The 18,782-nt window shown below is 33.6% G+C and overlaps 3 protein-coding genes across 7 annotated transcripts; 2 read left to right on the top strand and 1 right to left on the bottom strand.

Annotated features, from left to right (window-relative positions):
- Nucleotides 1-1,400: 1,400 nt before the first annotated feature.
- Nucleotides 1,401-6,055, top strand: LOC11419834 (3-dehydroquinate synthase homolog). Of its 3 annotated transcripts, none has more exons than XM_024785187.2 (10): nucleotides 1,401-1,720; nucleotides 2,326-2,492; nucleotides 3,271-3,369; nucleotides 3,465-3,533; nucleotides 3,607-3,747; nucleotides 3,822-3,911; nucleotides 4,352-4,519; nucleotides 5,636-5,711; nucleotides 5,785-5,916; nucleotides 5,993-6,055. In XM_024785187.2, the coding sequence occupies exons 1-9, from the start codon at nucleotides 1,462-1,464 to the stop codon at nucleotides 5,910-5,912; spliced, it is 1,197 nt and encodes a 398-aa protein (XP_024640955.1). In that variant the 5' UTR covers nucleotides 1,401-1,461; the 3' UTR covers nucleotides 5,913-5,916; nucleotides 5,993-6,055. The 3 variants fall into 3 exon arrangements, with proteins under 3 accessions (XP_024640955.1, XP_003589825.2, XP_024640911.1); XM_003589777.4 differs by having other exon boundaries at nucleotides 6,005-6,055; XM_024785143.2 differs by having other exon boundaries at nucleotides 5,785-6,055.
- Nucleotides 6,056-6,925: 870 nt separating this feature from the next.
- Nucleotides 6,926-9,346, top strand: LOC11421190 (pentatricopeptide repeat-containing protein At5g56310). The gene is made up of 2 exons (XM_003589778.4): nucleotides 6,926-7,652; nucleotides 8,243-9,346. Exons 1-2 carry the CDS (start codon nucleotides 6,990-6,992, stop codon nucleotides 9,158-9,160), a joined length of 1,581 nt encoding a protein of 526 aa, XP_003589826.1. The 5' UTR covers nucleotides 6,926-6,989; the 3' UTR covers nucleotides 9,161-9,346.
- A 3,851-nt stretch (nucleotides 9,347-13,197) lies between these two features.
- On the bottom strand, nucleotides 13,198-18,232 carry LOC11418865 (uncharacterized). 3 transcript variants are annotated; one of them, XM_024785273.2, is made up of 7 exons: nucleotides 18,072-18,232; nucleotides 17,566-17,723; nucleotides 17,383-17,456; nucleotides 15,520-15,675; nucleotides 14,359-14,469; nucleotides 13,978-14,044; nucleotides 13,198-13,883 (listed from the first exon to the last, which is right to left on the bottom strand). In XM_024785273.2, exons 2-7 carry the CDS (start codon nucleotides 17,684-17,686, stop codon nucleotides 13,432-13,434), a joined length of 981 nt encoding a protein of 326 aa, XP_024641041.1. In that variant the 5' UTR covers nucleotides 17,687-17,723; nucleotides 18,072-18,232; the 3' UTR covers nucleotides 13,198-13,431. The 3 variants fall into 3 exon arrangements, with proteins under 3 accessions (XP_024641041.1, XP_003589828.1, XP_024641002.1); XM_003589780.4 differs by having other exon boundaries at nucleotides 17,566-17,702; nucleotides 18,068-18,231; XM_024785234.2 differs by having other exon boundaries at nucleotides 17,566-17,702; nucleotides 18,072-18,230.
- Nucleotides 18,233-18,782: the final 550 nt, after the last annotated feature.

The raw sequence follows: 18,782 nt of genomic DNA on the forward strand, positions 1-18,782 counted from the left end.
GAAAATTTTAAATTTAGAAAAAATTCTGATTTGTTTTTGAAATTTTTTATAAAATTCAGTTTTTTTTTAAAAAAATACTTCCTAATTTCAGAAAAAAAAATGATTTTTTTTAAATAAAAAATAAATTCGTAAAAATTCAGGAATTTTTTTCTAAATGCTAACTTAATATATTTCCCATCAATGACAGGAAAATCCATATGGTATACCGTTTCCATTCTCGAACTTAATATATTTCCAAATTTTCCAAAAAAATTATCCTAAATTTAAAAAACAATCCGAATTAAATTAAAATGATTCAATTTGGAAAAAAAAAAGTATTATCTAATTTTTTTGAATTTGTAAAAAATATTTGAATTTTTTTCTAATTATTTAATTTCAAAAAAGAATTTATAAAATTTCTGGATAAAGATTTTGAAATATAAAATATTTTTTTTATTTTAAAAATTAAATTAAAAAAATCTGAATGTTTTTTCTGATTTTAACAAAAATCCGGAACTTAATTTTTTTTAAAAATCTGAATTTTTAAATTTTTTTCGATTTTTTAAAAAGAATTAGGAAGTATTTTAAAAAAAATCTGGAACTTTATTTTTAAAAAAAAAATTCAATTTTTTAAATTTTTGAAAAAAAATTTCTATTTTTTTTCTGATTTTTAAATTATTTTTCGTTTTTTAAAAAAAAATAGATTTTTTTTATTTTTTTTAAATTTAAATGACATGTAAATTATTTTTTACACTTGGCATCCAAAAAAAAATGTCATGTAGGTGCCATATCATAGATTCTGCTGAGTCACGGGGCTCAGGGGGCAATCTTGAAGAATCTTCATTTTACAAGGACGGAATCTAAAAAAAAAAATTTACAGGAGGCAAAACCAAAAGTGCCCTATATTACAGGGGAGTAAAGACCTATTAACCCTTTTTTAAATAAAGACGAATTATATAGAATCTAACACTTGTACACCATTCTAAGAAAATTTTGTAAATAAATTACATAAGTTATCATTATCATTTAAGCCAAAACTATTGCAAGATTATTGTTGATACATACAAAGATAAATAAAAATAAAAAGAGACTTCAATTGACGTCAACACATCCCCTATTGGCCCAATCATAAAATAAATATGGTTTAATTACAGTTTTAGTCTCCGTATTTCCACTTATTTACGAAATTAATTCTCCTATTTTAAAATCATTAAATTTTGGTACCTCTGTCTTGTTTTGTGCCCTTAAAAAAATGACGATTTGACATTTTAAGAGGAAATGACACAATATCAAATTAATGAAATTACAATTTAAGTTTCACCATTTTATTAGTAGTTTTATTTTAAAATAGAAAAATTAATTTGATAAATGAGTGAAAACAAAACAGTGGTATCAAAATTGTAATTTAAATAAATAAAAAAGAAATTGAAGTGATGAACTAACGTTGTTTGTTGGTGTTGAGTACAGACACCTCTGACTAAGATGTCTTTACTGTCGCAAATTGGATTTGCACAATTCACTCCACCACCTTCTACTTCCTACACACGTTTGCACCACAAACCTTGTTCTTCTTCAATGTCTTCTTCTTCTTGGACACCATTGGAGGATAGTGGTAATAAAAAATCAAAGAAAGTATGGATATGGACAAAGAACAAGCAGGTTATGACTGCAGCTGTTGAAAGAGGATGGAATACTTTCATTTTCCCATCTAACCTTCCTCATCTTGCCAATGATTGGTCATGTATTTTACATACACTCTCTCTCTCTCTAACCTTTTTCATTATTTTTCAAATCAAATTGTTTTATTATTAGTATAACAAAGTGAATCACTAATTTAGGAGGGGAGGAACAATCTGGTTATGAAATTAACCAAATTCTTAAATGGTTTGTGAAATTGAAAGTCTTCAATTACATTAGTCTTGGTCATGTATAGCAATTTGATTACTCCGAACCATACTTTATTTAATTTTTTCGTAAACAAATTGAAGAAAATTTTATTCGAATTGCCCTGTTGTTTTTCATTTTAATCTTTTTTTAGTACAACTTTGTTCCAATGTGTTTGAATGAAATTAAAAAAGGTAGGTATTTTGGTGATAGAAAAATGTCTGGTTTAATTTGTTGATTATACATGATTGGAAATAAGCGAAAAGGAAATGTTTTGCACATTTAGGTTTTTAGTGATGATCAAAATGGAGTTTGAGTTATGTCGGTGGTTTTGAATTTTGGCTGAGTTCATTAAAATAAAAGTGGACAAGTACATTTTTAATGATTTCTATATTTTGATATTAATTTATTACAGAATTATAATTTTATGATATTTGGAATTTTGGCCATGACGGAGTACAGCCATTGCAGTCATCTGTCCTCTTTTTGCTAGTGAGAAGGAGATTTTGGATGCACAAAATAAAAAGGTAGCAACAATTTTCGACGTTTCGACACCGGAGGAACTAGAACGACTTAGACCTGAGGATGAGCAAGCAGAAAACATTGTAGTTAATTTACTAGATTGGCAGGTATATTTCAGACTGCTGTGTGAATCATTTAGAGTCGTTTCTAGTATGAAGAATTGTCTCATATAGTCTGTACGGTGGACCAATGCTTGAAAGTCGTTTGAAACTCTAATAATGTGCCGCGTTTCGTAATTAAAGTTTCTGATATTATTTGTACTTACAACTGAAACATCAACCCAATCAGTGCAGGTTCGGCTAATAACAAGGAAAATGAATATCAGTGCCTCAAAACTTACCTTATATTAGTTTTTCTTGTTTTTGTTGAATCAACATTAATCAAGTCATTTTCTCACCCGTAAGGATGTGGTGGACCCTGGACTTCTACTTAAAAGTGGTGAGGTCGGTATTCGTCAAAGTTTTGAGTAATTTTCAAGTATTGGTCCACCGTACCACATGTGACACTTCCCCACCCCAGCATTTGCCACCGAGTAGATAATGGCACACCTGTCATCCATTGATTATTCTGTGTCTAGATAATGAATTATGCTATTTAATATGATATAAATTGCATGAATGTTGTAATAAAATAAATTGCATGAATGTTTGAGAATCGTGAAAAATTCTTTTGAAATTTAATGATTATCTCAAAGTCAAGAATTTCTTTTCATACTGTTATGCATAGTTTATTATTACGAATTTTCTGAGGGAAGACGAGACCAACTTACTTTCTACTTGAAGAAATGTGGTTATTTATATTTGCTGGAAAAAAAAAACTTGTTCCATTTTCAATTTCAATAATGTATAAAATGTTAACTTTCTTTGTACACAATTGCTCACTCAGGTAATTCCTGCAGAAAATATAATTGCTGCATTCCAAAACAGCCAAAAGACTGTGTTTGCCATCTCTGATAATGCATCCGAAGCTCAGACATTTCTTGAGGTATATAAATATGAGTAGGGGTGTAACAGGTTGGTTTGGTTAAATTTTGTCTCAGTTTTAACTCTCCTTACAGTAGCAACCTTTGAATTTTATAGGCACTTGAGCATGGTTTAGATGGCATAGTTTTGAAAGTAGAAGATGTTGAGCCTATGCTTGAGCTAAAGGTAATTCGCCCTCCATCTGAAGCTTCTTGAATGTTGAGGCTCGACATCTTACTTTCAGTTTTAAATCTTTTAGGAATATTTCGACCGAAGAACAGAAGAAAGCAATGTATTGAACTTGACCAAAGCCACTGTGACACAAATTCAAGTGGCTGGAATGGGGGATCGTGTTTGTGTCGATCTCTGCAGTCTTATGAGACCTGGTGAAGGACTTCTCGTAAGTATTCATTTTTATGGTCGTTGTTTAATCTAGCAAAGCTGCCATTCTTAACGGTCAAAATCTTTCTTTAGGTTGGATCCTTTGCTAGAGGATTATTTCTTGTTCATTCGGAATGCTTGGAGTCAAATTACATTGCAAGCAGACCTTTTCGGGTGAATGCGGTAAGTCGTGCCTTCAGTTCTCTGGCTCAAACTTAAAAAAACTTATTCAAGAAAAAGTGTTTGTGTTGATGAGTGTAGTTGTCATCTTCAATATGACTTATTTGAGCTTATCTACTTACATAGCACCTATGATATGTTCATAAGTTGTTTTCAGCTTATTTCCATAAAGTCTCCAAGATAGCTTATGAAAATAGCTTATAGCTTATATATGTAAACAGTGTAACTTTATTTTATCTTTTGTTATAGAGATAGTTTATGTACAAGTCCTTATATGATAAGCGCTTAATTAATCTGTTTAACCAAACTAGTCCTTCATGGCTCAGATTTTTAGTTTAGTCCACTCTCTCTACTTCCTTGGAAGATGAATGTTTGATGTTATGGAATTTCTGCCAAGATAAACTCTATGATGAATCCTTTTCACCAGTTACTTGTAATAACAGGGACCAGTTCACGCCTACATTGCTGTTCCAGGCGGTAGAACATCCTACCTGTCAGAATTAAAATCAGGAAAAGAAGTGATTGTGGTCGATCAACAGGGTCGGCAAAGAATTGCAATTGTTGGCCGTGTAAAGATCGAAAGTAGACCACTAATCCTTGTAGAGGCAAAGGTTTGTGTATGCATTAATTATTGGAAAATATTTGAAATGTTAATGGAGAAGTTGAATCCACAATCCCTTATCTATCTAACCCTTATGTTCCTCCCTTCAAAAATCAAACTTCCTTATCACTCTCATTAGTGGAAAAGTTGATTGGAAAAATATTTCCTTACAATTTTTTACACCATTTATGAATTTGTTGTGCTACATGCTACTTTATAAAAAAAAAAATCTTAAAACTGTCAACAGCTCGACTATATACTCTGTGAGATTAGAAGGTCTCTTGAGGCATTTTAAAAAACATTTAAAAACAAGATGTCTAGACATGTTTTTTAATATAAGATGTTTTAGAACTACCTAAATTTTTAAAAAATGGTTCTTCAGAAAATCACTCAATGGCCAATAGGGGTGTAACTTTTTATGTTAAGAACTGATTTAAAACAAATCGTAACTTATTTCAAAACTAGCTAGTTACAAAATAACCTGAATCTGTATCACTTGTTTTTCTTGCAAAGTTCTAAAATAGTGCGAGATATGCCAAACAAACCCTTGTAGTTTTTCATATTTAACACTTGTAGTGAAACCAAGACCCTATATTGTAGTATTTCAGGGTATCACATCTTAATCTTTTACTTCAAAACTAACTGCCATATAAATTAAACGTATGCATTGGTACCATGAGTTTCTCAGTATGAAAAAGCCTTGAGGATTGTATATTCAGATTGAATTTTCAACGTGAATCTTTCATTTATTGTTGTCCTTATTTTGAAAATATACAGCCTTAATCATCAACATCTGGTTGATCTACCCTAGCTTTGAAAGTTTAGAATATTCGACAATCATTGTGAGTGAATTTGAAATTTGAAACATTGTTTGTCTTATCAATTGGTCTGAAGTTTTATTTTGGAAACACAATTCGTGCTTTCTTGATTACAAATGTCTTCATGGTTATAAAACTTCTTCAATATAGACTAACATTAGAATAAGGGGCCAGTTAATCTTAAAAATAGGATCTTATGAAGAGCAACACATTTATTTCAATTCATACTATGGATTTCAATTTCTAATATTTCTGTTTTCTGTTACCAATGCTAAACTTTGATTTAGTCATACTAATTGTCATTTCAGACAGACTCAGACAATCAAACAATCAGCATACTTTTGCAGAATGCAGAAACAGTTGCTTTAGTTTGTCCCGTACAAGGTAATTCAATTAATTTCTTTATTTTCTGTTAATTTCTTCAATTTCACCAAGTGTTGTCTGTTTCCCTATTCAGGAAATAAACTGTTAAAAACGGCTTTTCCAGTGACATCACTGAAAGTTGGAGATGAAGTTCTATTGAGAGTACAAGGAGGGGCTCGACATACTGGAATAGAGATTCAAGAATTTATAGTTGAGAAATGAAAAAGTAGTAATAAATAATAATGTATATTCAAATTGTAATTTTCATTCAATCTTTTGTGTACTGATCTTCTCCTTTGCAACTTTGATGCTAGAGTGGTTTACGAGTTTTTCGCTAAAGGAAAGGAGCAGCTTATATTTGTGTACTGATCTTCTCCTTTGCAACTTTGCATTATTTTCATTTCAATTTTGTATGTTTTTATTTAGCATCTCCTTCTTTTAGGAATTGTGTAAAGTCCACTTGGCAAAGGATGCTTTGCCTTAGGTAAATAAGTTTCTTGATATGTATGTAAACAGATATAATGGAGTTGGTAGAGAAGAATTCCAAATTTTTCTTAATCTTTTTCTTCTGGAGTTTGAACCCTATTCAGAAAGAATCACAATACTAATATTGGTGCTTTCATTAAGAAAATTAACTTCCTAGAAAGGGTTACCTATGAAGAGTTCTTAGTGGTGGTGGATTTTGACCAGAAAAGCTGAGTGAAATTTTGTGGAGTGAAAGTGATCGTGGACATTGGCATTTGAACGTGGTGCACTGTTAGGAGTCCCATCTCGAAGATTCTTATCTAACATGTGAAACTTATAATAAGTGTAGAGATTCTCTCACCTTCTTTTGGTCAAGGAGATTCTCTAATCATATTCATATTTTCTCAAATCAAACAATAATTAGATTTTCAAGATAGTTATTTCATGCACTCAAAAACAAGAATTAAAAGACATAACAGAAAACCAATTAAGAAACTGAAACACTTCATAGCATTGAGTTCGTATGAAAAAAGTTTAAAAATGTGTCCTATGATCCATAATTTACACATATTAGCTCATAAACGAAGAGAGAATCCACTCTTTAACTTTCAAATGAGAAACTCAAATTTTAAATATTTCAATTCATGATGATACACGAAGGAAGTGACCTCATTTATAGCAATCTTAGAGGTCAGATTGTAGTTGAAATAGTAATAATGATTAATAATACATCAATGAAAAGATACAAATATTATTAATAATAATTAAATAATACAAGTTTTTAAGGAGCAAAAGAAACAAAAACATGGAACATGATGATTTCACATATCATCAATGAATTCACCCTTGATTAGAACACTCTCAAACACAACACAACAACTCCAACAACTACTCTCACAATGCACTACCTTAACCCACCTTCAACAAACCCACACTTTCATCCTAAAACACGCTCTCTTCCAAAACGACATCAACCTCTCCCGTTTCATTCACAAAACCGCTTCCCTCAATTACCCATCCTACTCCTACTCAATCTTCACCTTCAATCACAACCGTCCATTTCCCATCTTCGTCTACAACAACATCATCTACGCACTTTACTCATCAAACGCTAAACTCGCTGTTTCGATATTCCGCTCCGTTCGACGTCTCGGACTCTCGTTTGATTCTTACTCTTTGCCTTATGTTTTGAAATCTGTTGTTTGTTTAAATGATTTTGGTTTGGGGAAACAAATTCATTGTGTTGGTGTTGTTACTGGTTTGGATAAGAATGTTAGTGTTTGTAGTTCGTTGATTCAAATGTATTCTTGTTATGATGTTTGTTCTGCAAGGAAGCTGTTTGATGAGTTTGGAGGAAATGGTTGTGTTTTGAATGCTATGATTGTTGCTTATGTTAAAGTTGGTGATGTTTCTAATGCAAGGAAGCTGTTTGATTCTATGCTTGAAAGAGATAAGGATGTTTTTTCGTGGACCGCCATGATTTCGGGTTACACGCAGGTAATGTTTTAAGGGAATAGGAAATGGATTTCGTATAGTTGGGATATTTTGCATTCACGCAACCGGTTCATTCGACTGGAATGGCCGACCACTCATGTGTTGACTTTGTGAATGCAGAGTCTCCTGACTACATGGAATTCATATTGCAACATATTTTGTGGACCCAGATTTCTTATTGTCGGGAAAACTACACAGTCGTACCGTCAAGGAGTCTTGACCGTTAGATGATTATAAGATGACATGTATTTTGACTTTTAAGATACATTTGGAATTTGAAATGTCTGATTTTTATCTAACGGCGGGTGAGATCCTCAACCGTGTGAGTGCATGACTAGATAGAAACTAAATCTTGAACTGTCTTAAACTAATGTGTGAAGAAGAGTTTAATGGATATACACTAGCAGTCTAAATTAGTTTTATACTAGCATCAAGTTATTTTCATGGCATTCACTTAATTTAAAATTTAAAATACAGTTACAGAAGTGAGGTGGTGTGGTAAAAGAGTGAATTTTTATTGGATGTCAAACATTGAATTGAATCATATATTCAGTTTTGTACTGTTCTAATATGTTTACCAAATGTCTATGCAGGCTCATAATCCGAATGAGGCAATTAAGCTCTTCCGTAGAATGCAGCTTGAGAATGTGAAGCCAGATGAAATTGCCATTTTGGCTGTGCTATCTGCGTGTGCTGATTTGGGTGCTCTACACTTGGGAGAGTGGATTCACAACTACATTGAAAAACACAAATTGAGCAAGATTGTTCCTCTTTACAACTCACTCATAGACATGTATGCCAAATCAGGAAACATAAGGAAAGCACTAGAATTGTTTGAGAATATGAAGCATAAAACAATTATAACATGGACAACAATGATCGCCGGGCTTGCTTTACATGGTCTAGGAAAGGAAGCCCTTCGTGTATTTTCCTGCATGGAGAAAGAGGATCGAGTCAAGCCAAATGAAGTCACTTTTATCGCTATCCTTTCTGCTTGTAGCCATGTTGGGTTGGTTGAACTAGGCCGCGATTATTTCACATCTATGAGGTCTAGATATGGAATTGAACCTAAAATTGAGCATTATGGCTGCATGATTGATTTGCTTGGGCGTGCTGGTCATCTTCAAGAAGCAAAAGAAATGGTTTTGCGGATGCCCTTTGAAGCAAATGCAGCTATATGGGGATCACTTCTTGCTGCCTCTACTAGGTGCGGTGATGCTGAGCTAGCCGAGGAAGCTTTGCGTCATCTCACAGTGTTGGAGCCTGGCCATTGCGGAAATTATTCACTCTTGTCCAATACCTATGCTTCACTTGGTAGATGGAATGAATCCCGGATGGTAAGGAAGGTTATGCAGGATGCAGGTGTGGAAAAGGTCCCGGGTGTCAGTTTTATTGAGGTGAACAACATAGTATATGAATTCATTGCTGGAGACAAATTAAGCATCTACTTTGTTGACATATATGATGTCTTGCACAGCTTAGACGGGCAAATAAAGATAGAGATCCACTAGATATTTATGGGATTTAGTTTACGTTGAGATATTGAAAAGTTGCAACTATTTTGTTTTATCTTCACTATTTATTGTATTGATTAATCTTCCCTATTAATTGGGGATTAACTAGGAGACCCCTGCCTATATAAATGTACATTCTCCCCCTCATAATATAAAATAGTAAACATGTTTTCAGTCTTGAGAGTTTCCTTGCTTGTTTTCGGGGAATTCGAAGTCACCTGACCAGCTCATGAAGTGCACATATTGAATTTGCTTTTAAGATTTGAGTTTTCGTGTTTAAGATAGGCGGATTCATCTGATATTTGATTTAAGGGTTCCGATTAGTGTGACTGTGTGGATTCCTTACTAGAGTTTTGTAATACCATTTTGTCCCCTTACATATCCCAGCTCTTCATTTTTTTTTAGGCAAATATTTTTATAAATAAAAGTAAAATGATACAGAGACTGGGGGGACATTAGACTTGACCCAGGTACAACCAAAACGGGGATACAACGAGATAAAACAGACCATGCGATCAACCCTAGTCAACCCTAACAAAACAAACACTCACACACGGACGCAATCTAGCAAACCCGCGTACGGGCGCGAAATCAGATTACAAAAAAAAGATGTGGAGTGAACATTCGTAAGAATCAAAAAAGGGTTTAAAGTAGGCGAATGGATCGACCGTCAACACGGTAACAAATCCACGTACCAGACCCCCCTGAACAAAGCAGCAGGCATAGGAGCTCTTTCGAGCAAAACATTTCGAGATCAATCACAGGAACTGAGACGGAAAATAAGACAGCACTGATGCGGAGGTAGGCCTGACGACTTGAGACCTGCAGATATCATCATACTTGAAACAACATCAGAGAATCAAGCACAAGACCACCAACTCAACCAGTTTCAGACGTGTTTGAACCCAGATCAAGGGATGAGTTCAACACGTTAGTTACCAACAGCCCTTTCGGGTTTATAGAACCAAACCCCTTCCGGGTTTTCGAAACAAATCACCACAAAACAGTCCACGTCTGATACCACCCACAATCTCCGATCAGAAACAACAAAAAACAAAAAAACAATAAAAAACAGAAAAGCCACCGCCGCTACACCACGAGCAAGAACCGACGCAACACCAACAGAGAGCAAACTAACCGCAAGCATACCCAAAACCACAACTGAACGTGGACACTGACCGCCGATCTGGATGTAGCAAACCACCACCATATCTTGCACAGAGAAAACGAACAGAGAGGAAGGAACGCTCAAGGAGAGCTTGACGGCGGCACACCAAACAGACAGCGACGGCGGCGCAAAACACCTCAAAAAACGAGATCTCGTCGTGACATCCCAGCTCTTTTTAGAAAGCTGAATTTGTTGATTTCTTGAATATACCTGAAAATATACATCTCTCCATATCCTGATACTGGCACTGGCATTTCCATAACTGTATGTATCAGGTATTAATTTGTGGCCTTTTATCATCACACAACTTTATTCTAATATTATTGTTTTTATCGTGTATTACAGTTTACAAGATTTTCTGTGACTTTTGCAAGTAGTTACGTGACCCTCAAGTAACCCCTAACACACATGCATATTGCAATTTTGAAAATAAACTTCTTTTAGCTCTTGACCCTCCCACTTCCGCATTTGACATGTCTTGTATTATAAACTTCTTTTACCATTGAATGTAAGGCACTTACAGCAAAATCACACATAAATGAAAATCAAAAGCAATCCATCAATCCTCAAGATCATGAAGACATAGGGTATCTCAAACCTGCTTTATTTTCTTTACTATTGCTTGAACTTTTTCTGCCTTAGTAACACCTTTTGAACTACCTACTAATGAAAGTGGAACTAAAGGCGACATAACAGGTGCTCCTCAGATGTTTTATTGAGAAACTTGGTATGGTAGAACTTGAAATTCCCTGAAATATAATTATGCCACTAATAAAATACAAAACATGAAATTAAGATATTTTCAGTAGCAAAATAAATCTTTGCAGATCGATATATAATAATTTTAACACAACCTCAGTGTGCCCCAAGACTGAGATTTGGTTAGCTGGAAGATAAATTTGAACAAGAAAACGGTATGATCATTTAGTCCAAGAAAACAGGTTGACACAGCCTACAATGGAAATCTAATCTAAGCAAATCCAAAATGGCAACTAATTAGAATTCATTTTCTGTTTTCACTTTCGATTACAAAACTTTCACCTTATTTTCGATTTGTTTCATGTCTTCAAAGATTTGTACATGAAACGGAGAGTAAATAGAACAGTGGTTAAACTAATTGGTTTATTGTGATCCATACCGCACAACTGGAAACGAACTCAAAAAGATCAAATCAGTTTTGGCATACATGAGAATATAATATATCATCCATTCTAACTAAACCTAAGCACCAAACTTCTAAACCAACCAGTGTTGTCAATCGCAGATCGCGGAAAACAACAGTTTATTCGACAGCATTTTGTACTAAATTGCATACCATAGAAAATGGCAATTTGTTCAAATTCATCTATACTTTAGTGCCACAATTTGACAACATTTTGTAATTAAAAATAAAACTAACATACTAACATTTGTCATTCAAAAACCGAAACACGATTTTACCTGATAAAAAGGCCTCGAGAGACTTGGCATGCCTGTTGACCATTGCTCCTGACTAGAAACCTAATAAAAATATTGATATGACAACAGTAAAACAAAATTAACCTTGTGAAAGAGAAGTATGAGAGCAATAAGTTACAAGGTTTGTAGCTGAATGATTGGAAGGCTCCACTGCCTTATGAATGCGACGAAGAAATGGTGGAATAAGATGCCTCTACCACGGCTCCATAATTGTGTTCTTTCTTCGTAAAAACACTGCTAAGACTCTTGACCGATCTAATCTCGGAATAGTGATGATTGAATTTTTCAAAAAGAAAACTAGGCTGTTGTTTCTGTTCTAAAAGGAAGCATAAATATCATATGGTAAGTTTAGTTACCTTTGGAATAGGAGGAGGAACAAAAAAGGAAAACCATCATTCCAATCAACAGTGTGTGAGAAGGAATTGTATCAAACAGACCAGGAAGGCTTGTTGGTGGATCTATTTTACTATAAATATCAGATTCATTATCTTTTCTATATATGATTTCTCATTGTTGTATGCACGCCTACGATGGATTGGTAACAAATTTCTTACTTACTTTGGACATGCATACAGGTGAGTCCAGTTTTACTTCGTTTATGAGAGAGTTAGACGCAAATATTACTCATTTTTATTTAGGGGATCTCATTAGGCTGTCACTTGTCTCTTAAAAATGGACAATAAATAGAGTAACCTTGAGCAAGATATATTAAATTAACTGCAACCTGATACATGTTCATTTGCAGCTTGATCTAATCATGTTATGTTCTCTACTTAGGTTTATTTTCAACTGGAGAATTTAATTTAAGCCGCGCTGCCAAGCGTCCATAGCACTGCATGTACATTTTGGAGGTTGAAAATGATTAAAACTATAATCGTAAAATTGACAATCTTTTTTTATGAATTGGTTCGATGTTTGATTTGAGTAAAAACCAGTCTATACTTTTGATTAGTAAAAGACTATTAATAACTAATTAACTAGTGAAAATGTATGATTTATGCAGTAATTGATTAGTGAAAGACAGCGTTTTACTAATTGACCATATAAAACATTTTGGTAGCACTTGATTTATCCAGTAAAGACTATACGGTGAAGATCAAAACAACAATATATAGCAAGGAGATGAGATAAAAAGGTAAATTTCGTCTTCTTCAAAAACAAAAAAAAACGGGGGGGGGGGGGGGGGGGGGGGAAGTTCGTGTGAATGTGATAAAGTTGAGGCAACGAGGTAACGTAAAATTACTTCTGTCTCTATCAAGTTCAAGCTTAGTTTTTGGGTTATTGTTGATTCTACAACTATAGCCTTCAATAGGTTTGCTGATTTCAATCATACACTACACTATGTATTCTGGTTCACTGAATCAAGTCGATGACTATAAGACATGCCATTATTGTAGGAAGTAGGAATAAAACAAAGCTGATAAATGAGAATAATACCGATCATGGTTAAGTACAAAATTTTATTATTTGCAACAAGGAGCAACAAAATTCTAATACATAATCTAGGCATTTGGAACTAGTCTCGGTATGAAACCTTGGTCTGCATATTTCTCAACAATTTCAACATGATGCACAACAATCTATTGCACAAAAATATGCCATAAACATAAATCAAACCATGAAACTTGCAATTAAATAAGGCTCATGCAACTGCAGCACTTGAGTTTTGACGGCTAGATTTGTTTTTTCGGCCCCTACGGATAGATTTGTTTTTTTGGCCCCTAACAGGTGTGGTCTCGTTTTGATGGCTTAGATTTGCTTTTGTTTTGTCCCAAACACGAGTGGTCTTGTGATGGCTAGATTTGTTTTTTCGGTCCCAAACAGGAGTGGTCTCGTTTTGACTGCTAGATTTATTTTTTCGTCCCCAAACAGGAGTGGTCTCAATAAGCTGGTGTGGCACAAGTCTTCCCTCCTTCTTAGTTAGCTTCTTAAAGTTGTGAACCTTCAGCCTAGCAATTTGTGCCTCTTCTTCAGGGGTAATCTCTCTTAGTACAACAGTTAGCCTACATTCTGGTCTGTGCATGATTCCAGATCTTCCTTTGCCATGGATGGAAACTCTCTTCTTAAAATCTCCCTTTCCCACAAATGCTTCAGCTGTAAGAAACATGAATGCTGCATCATCAGTAAAGAGAAAACAAGGAAACGGAACAACTTCATCACTAACAATTTAAAGCATAAAAAATATTACCAACAATTAGGCGATCAGCATTCAACCCATGATTGTGAGAAGCATTTGCTCGGGCTGAATGAATAACCTGTAATTTGAATAAAACTTTAAATAATGCTTTCAATTTTGTTTTTCCTATAAAGAGTAATAGAAGATCTTCAATTGAAATCAAAAAGGCCTCAAATGAAATCTAAAACAATAAAATATATATGGCGGTATATATTGCAATTCCTTAAAACTAACACAGTCCCAACTCGAAGTCAAAAACAAAAAGGAAAAGGGCTAGGAGTGGAAAAAGGATGAGTAAAAACCAATGCCCCAGAAGACCTTAGAAAGCAATTCAAATACATAGCTTTTACTGTCTTGCAAATTAAGTGACAGAACAATAACTAGTGTTGGTACCTGATATACAGTTTTTGAAGCCCGCTTTACTAACACTTGCAACTGCAGCAAAGCATCTTTAACAAGCATACCACGAACCAAAGCAGCAACCAAGTTGACCTTCTTTGGACTCTGAAATACAGTTTTGAAAAATGAACATAAATTAAACCCTTGAAACATAAACCATAAATTTTGAGTTTCCAGAGTAATCAAGATCTACAAGGGAGGCATTTCAGAAGCTAGAAAAGCGAGAAGAGGGAACTGCAGAGAAGGGAATTGGGAATGGGAGAGAAATAGAGGGAATAATGTGAGTGGATATGGCCATTGTGAAGAAGAGAAAGAGAGAGGGGTGAGTGCTAGGATTATATCTATTCTTATTTCTTTCTTCGTTGTATCTCATCTTCATCTCCATTCCTATATTCACAATGATGGTATCAGGTTGAATTAGAGACAGATTTGAAGAAGAATATAAGTTTGCAATTTCCATAAATTATGTATTTAACCTCTGTAACAGTCCCAGGTAACAAATCATACTATAGTTAATTATATTTAATATAATATATTTAATATACAATTTTATCATTCTTTACCTAATTGAATAATTAAATCTTGTTCTAATTTCAAATTTGAATCAAATTTAATCTAATCCTAATTTAATTTTTAATTAAATCTTATCTATTTCTTAAATCAATCATCACAAATCAAATCTAAACTAATGATATTAACAAATAATAGTAAATGGTAGAATTTTGACCAAAACTTCAAGCTAAATATTTGTCATGATAAAAGTCAACAGAGGTTTTCATTTGACAAAAGCGGAAAAACGAGCAAGCTGATGTCCGTCTGCACGCTAGTGTAATTTTAAAGTTAAAGATTGCATAAAGTGGAAACTATTTCTCCATCTAAAACATTAAATGATGATATAATTTCTTTACATTTTACCTATTTATTATATGAAAACCAGGTTTTCATTAATCCACATTTTAGTGATAAATTAAAATCTTTCCATATAAAATACATTCCATTATCAATTTTTCAGGACTAAAATTTATATACTGATGTTTAAAATCTATCAAATATGCCCATAGTGTAAAATTGAATGTAAAGCACTTGCCTCCAATCATGCATACAAGAAAACCAAAATAATCCATCTAGAGCATGAAGAGATAAGGCATTTCAAACCTGCTTTATTTTCTTTAAAATTGCTTGAACTTTATCTGCTTTCTTATTTTGTTCTTGACCTTGTGAACTACCGAATGATGAAACTGGAACTAAAGGCGATGAAATAGGTGCTTCCTCAGATGAATTTTTTAGCAACTGGGTAGAGCTTGAAATTCCCTGAAATAGAATAACACAAATAATAAAATACAAAACATGCAATTAAGAAGACATTTTCAGTAGCAAAATAAATTTTAACAGAGATATAATAACACTAACACAGGCTCAGTGTGACCTAAGATTGTGATTTGGTTAGTTGGAAGATAAACTTGAACAAACTTGTCTATGTAATTCTGAAATAAAAGTAAGATCGTGAAGTCCAAGAAAACAGGTTGACACAGTATAGAATGAAGCAAGAAGAAAAGTATCGGTATTATTCTCATTTATCAGTTTTGTTTTGTTCCTACAATAATAGCATGTCTAGTCCAAAACAGCAACTCCTCCCTTAGAAGTGAATGAGCTAAGCACTAAAAAGAAGCCAACAACCTTAATGTTCCCAAAAACAATTTAACAAACAATGAAACGCCTTGAAAAATCCAAGCATTCCTCTCCAAGACTCCAACCAGATCCACCACAAAACAGCAAGGAAGCTCAGCTCCAAATAATCTTAACCTATTTTACTTGTTCAAACCTTTTAACCCTATGTCCGGAAGGCTCAAGAGACAACCCAAATACAATCCACAAAGTGCTTACTAAAGAAACCAGTGAAATTCTTCAACCTATGAGCATGAAAGATCAACATATTCTAGGAGAGATTGTAAGTATTAGCTTCCTTAGGCCACACTGATAAAGAAAGAACACTCTTAATGGGCAAATGTTCACTAAATTGCATGGGGAAACCCTCAGCACAAATGCACAATCAATTTTAAATGCACAAGATTCATAATTTAATATTCACATCGACCGAAATAAATAAGGAAAACTCAATCATTGGGAACAAAAGCTGTTAGGTACTGGGTTTGGGCATAAGTCCCAAAAAACGTGTTAAATAGGAGAGATGGTTATATTTTATGATGTGGCTAGTTTGTTAGAGAAGAATGGGAGTTATATAAAGGATAGGGATAGCAAGAGAGAGGGATTGATCATTATTCAGATAAAAGCCTTATGGTTTAGGCGGAGAGAGAAATATTTCTTCTTTGAGGAGCTTTTGCTCTGGGGTAACAAGGGTTATCTTCTGATATACATCTATTTTCAATTCAATAATACAGTTGTTTCTTTTCTGTGAATTCAAATTCCTATCAAAAGCACTTCCACTTTTTGTAATAGTGTCAGTAAGAATCTCACTTAATCTATAGGAGATAACTTTAGAGCCCATTTACTTTGAGAAAACATTTTCCATTTTCACTTTTTACAAAATATCACCTTTTTTCAAACATACAGGAAACACCGACAGAAAACAGAACACAATTTCTCAAAGTAAACAGGCCCTTAGTGAATAATTTGTTAAGAAACTTGTTAAGACTGGTTAAAATTAATTGGGTTACTAGTAGTAGATAAATCACAGCTGGAACAAACATGGTAACATCAAATCAATTTTGGTATACATGAGAATATAAGATGCCCTCCCTTCCAACTAAACCAATGCCCCAAACTTGTAAACTAATCAGTGTTGAAAATCATGGGTCGCAGAAAGTAGCAGTTTGTTCAAAATCCACTATGCTGGAACACTACATTGTTATTATATCCGCTATTTGAAAACATCTTCTACTAAATAGCGTATCGCTGAACAATGGCAATTTGTTCAAATTCATCTATGCTATAGCAACTATTTGACAACACTGGAACTAATACATCAATGATGATGGTGCAATTGAAACACAAATTTACCTGATATTGAAAACGATGATCAAAAGGCCTTGAGATACTTGGCACACCTATTGACCATTGCCTCTGTAACTGACCTACAATACCAAAAAAAAGGTCTTTCCTCATAAACCCTTACAAACTTGAATAACTCGTGACTAGAAAACTATAAAAAAATATCAAAATGGGAACAGAAACAGTTTTAACCTTGTGAAAGAGAAGAGCGAGAGTGATAAAGTGCAAGGTTTGTAGCCGAATGATTGGCAGGCTCCAGTCCCTTATGAATGCGACGAAGAATAGGGAAAATATGCCTCTGCCACTGCACCATGATTGTTTTCTTTCTTCTGTAAAAAAAAAAAAAAGCCCTGCAAATTTTAAGAGCTTCTTCACCCACCCCATGATTGATAAAAACCATATCCCTCCAGATTTATCAACCAGGACCCAAAAAAATCTCATTTTTACGAATTTACTCCAAAAAAAAAAAAAAAGTGTTTAGGGTGCAATTTGGAGTGTGTGATGCAATGAAGTATTGTCACTTGAGTTGTACAGAACTCAATATTAGGATTGAGAGAAATTGGCATTGATAAAAAGGAGGTGAATAAATGAGTGAGTTCAGTGGAACATTTCATCAAACACTTTGTGTGCTTGTGTGGAGAAACTTAAATAACGTTAAATCAAATGAGAGAAAAAGAAAGAAGATGAATCTTACTTACTCTGCGTTGGTTTTGTGTTGTTAATGTGATCTCTAATTAGCGTTTGTACTCTTTTATCAAAAGCTTTACTTCCTTTCTCTCCCACAGCTATTCGGCGCTACTTTCTCAGTCAAGTGGAGAACCCACTCTCACCTTCGATCCCAACTTCACTATTTCACCCAATATGTATAAAAAAAAATTCATTTTATAATTGTTTTTTTAAATTGTAAATTTTTTTTCTTACATCAAAATAAAACAACAAAAATATAATTGTTTTTTTAAATTTGTTCTTTTTTAATTGTAACTTTTTTTTTTTTTTTACATTAAAACAACAAAAATAGCACAATGTAAAATTAGTTCTTGACTAAAAAATTAACTTATTTAGTCATACAAAATTAAACAAGCGGTATCCACTTTTTAACATACACATGTTTAAAGATTCAAAACTGATTGACTAAATTGTCTTGATTTGATCTTAAAGAGTGAGTGTATGTTTTTTTTGTGGTATTCGGGATTCAAACCTCAGACTTTGCATATATTATGCATTGTCCTTACAGATAAGCTCACGGGGACGAGTGAGTGTATGTTTGGTTCAACTTTTAAAGGGGACAAAATTGATTATGGAGATGTAAAATTGATTTTGACATAATTGATTTTTTTACAAGTAGAATTAATTTTGCATTTATAATTGATTCTTTTGAGGTTAGAATTTGTAGTTTTTGATCCTATAAT

The sequence above is a fragment of the Medicago truncatula genome, chromosome 1 (genome assembly GCF_003473485.1).
Source record: "Medicago truncatula cultivar Jemalong A17 chromosome 1, MtrunA17r5.0-ANR, whole genome shotgun sequence".
NCBI lineage: Eukaryota > Viridiplantae > Streptophyta > Magnoliopsida > Fabales > Fabaceae > Medicago > Medicago truncatula.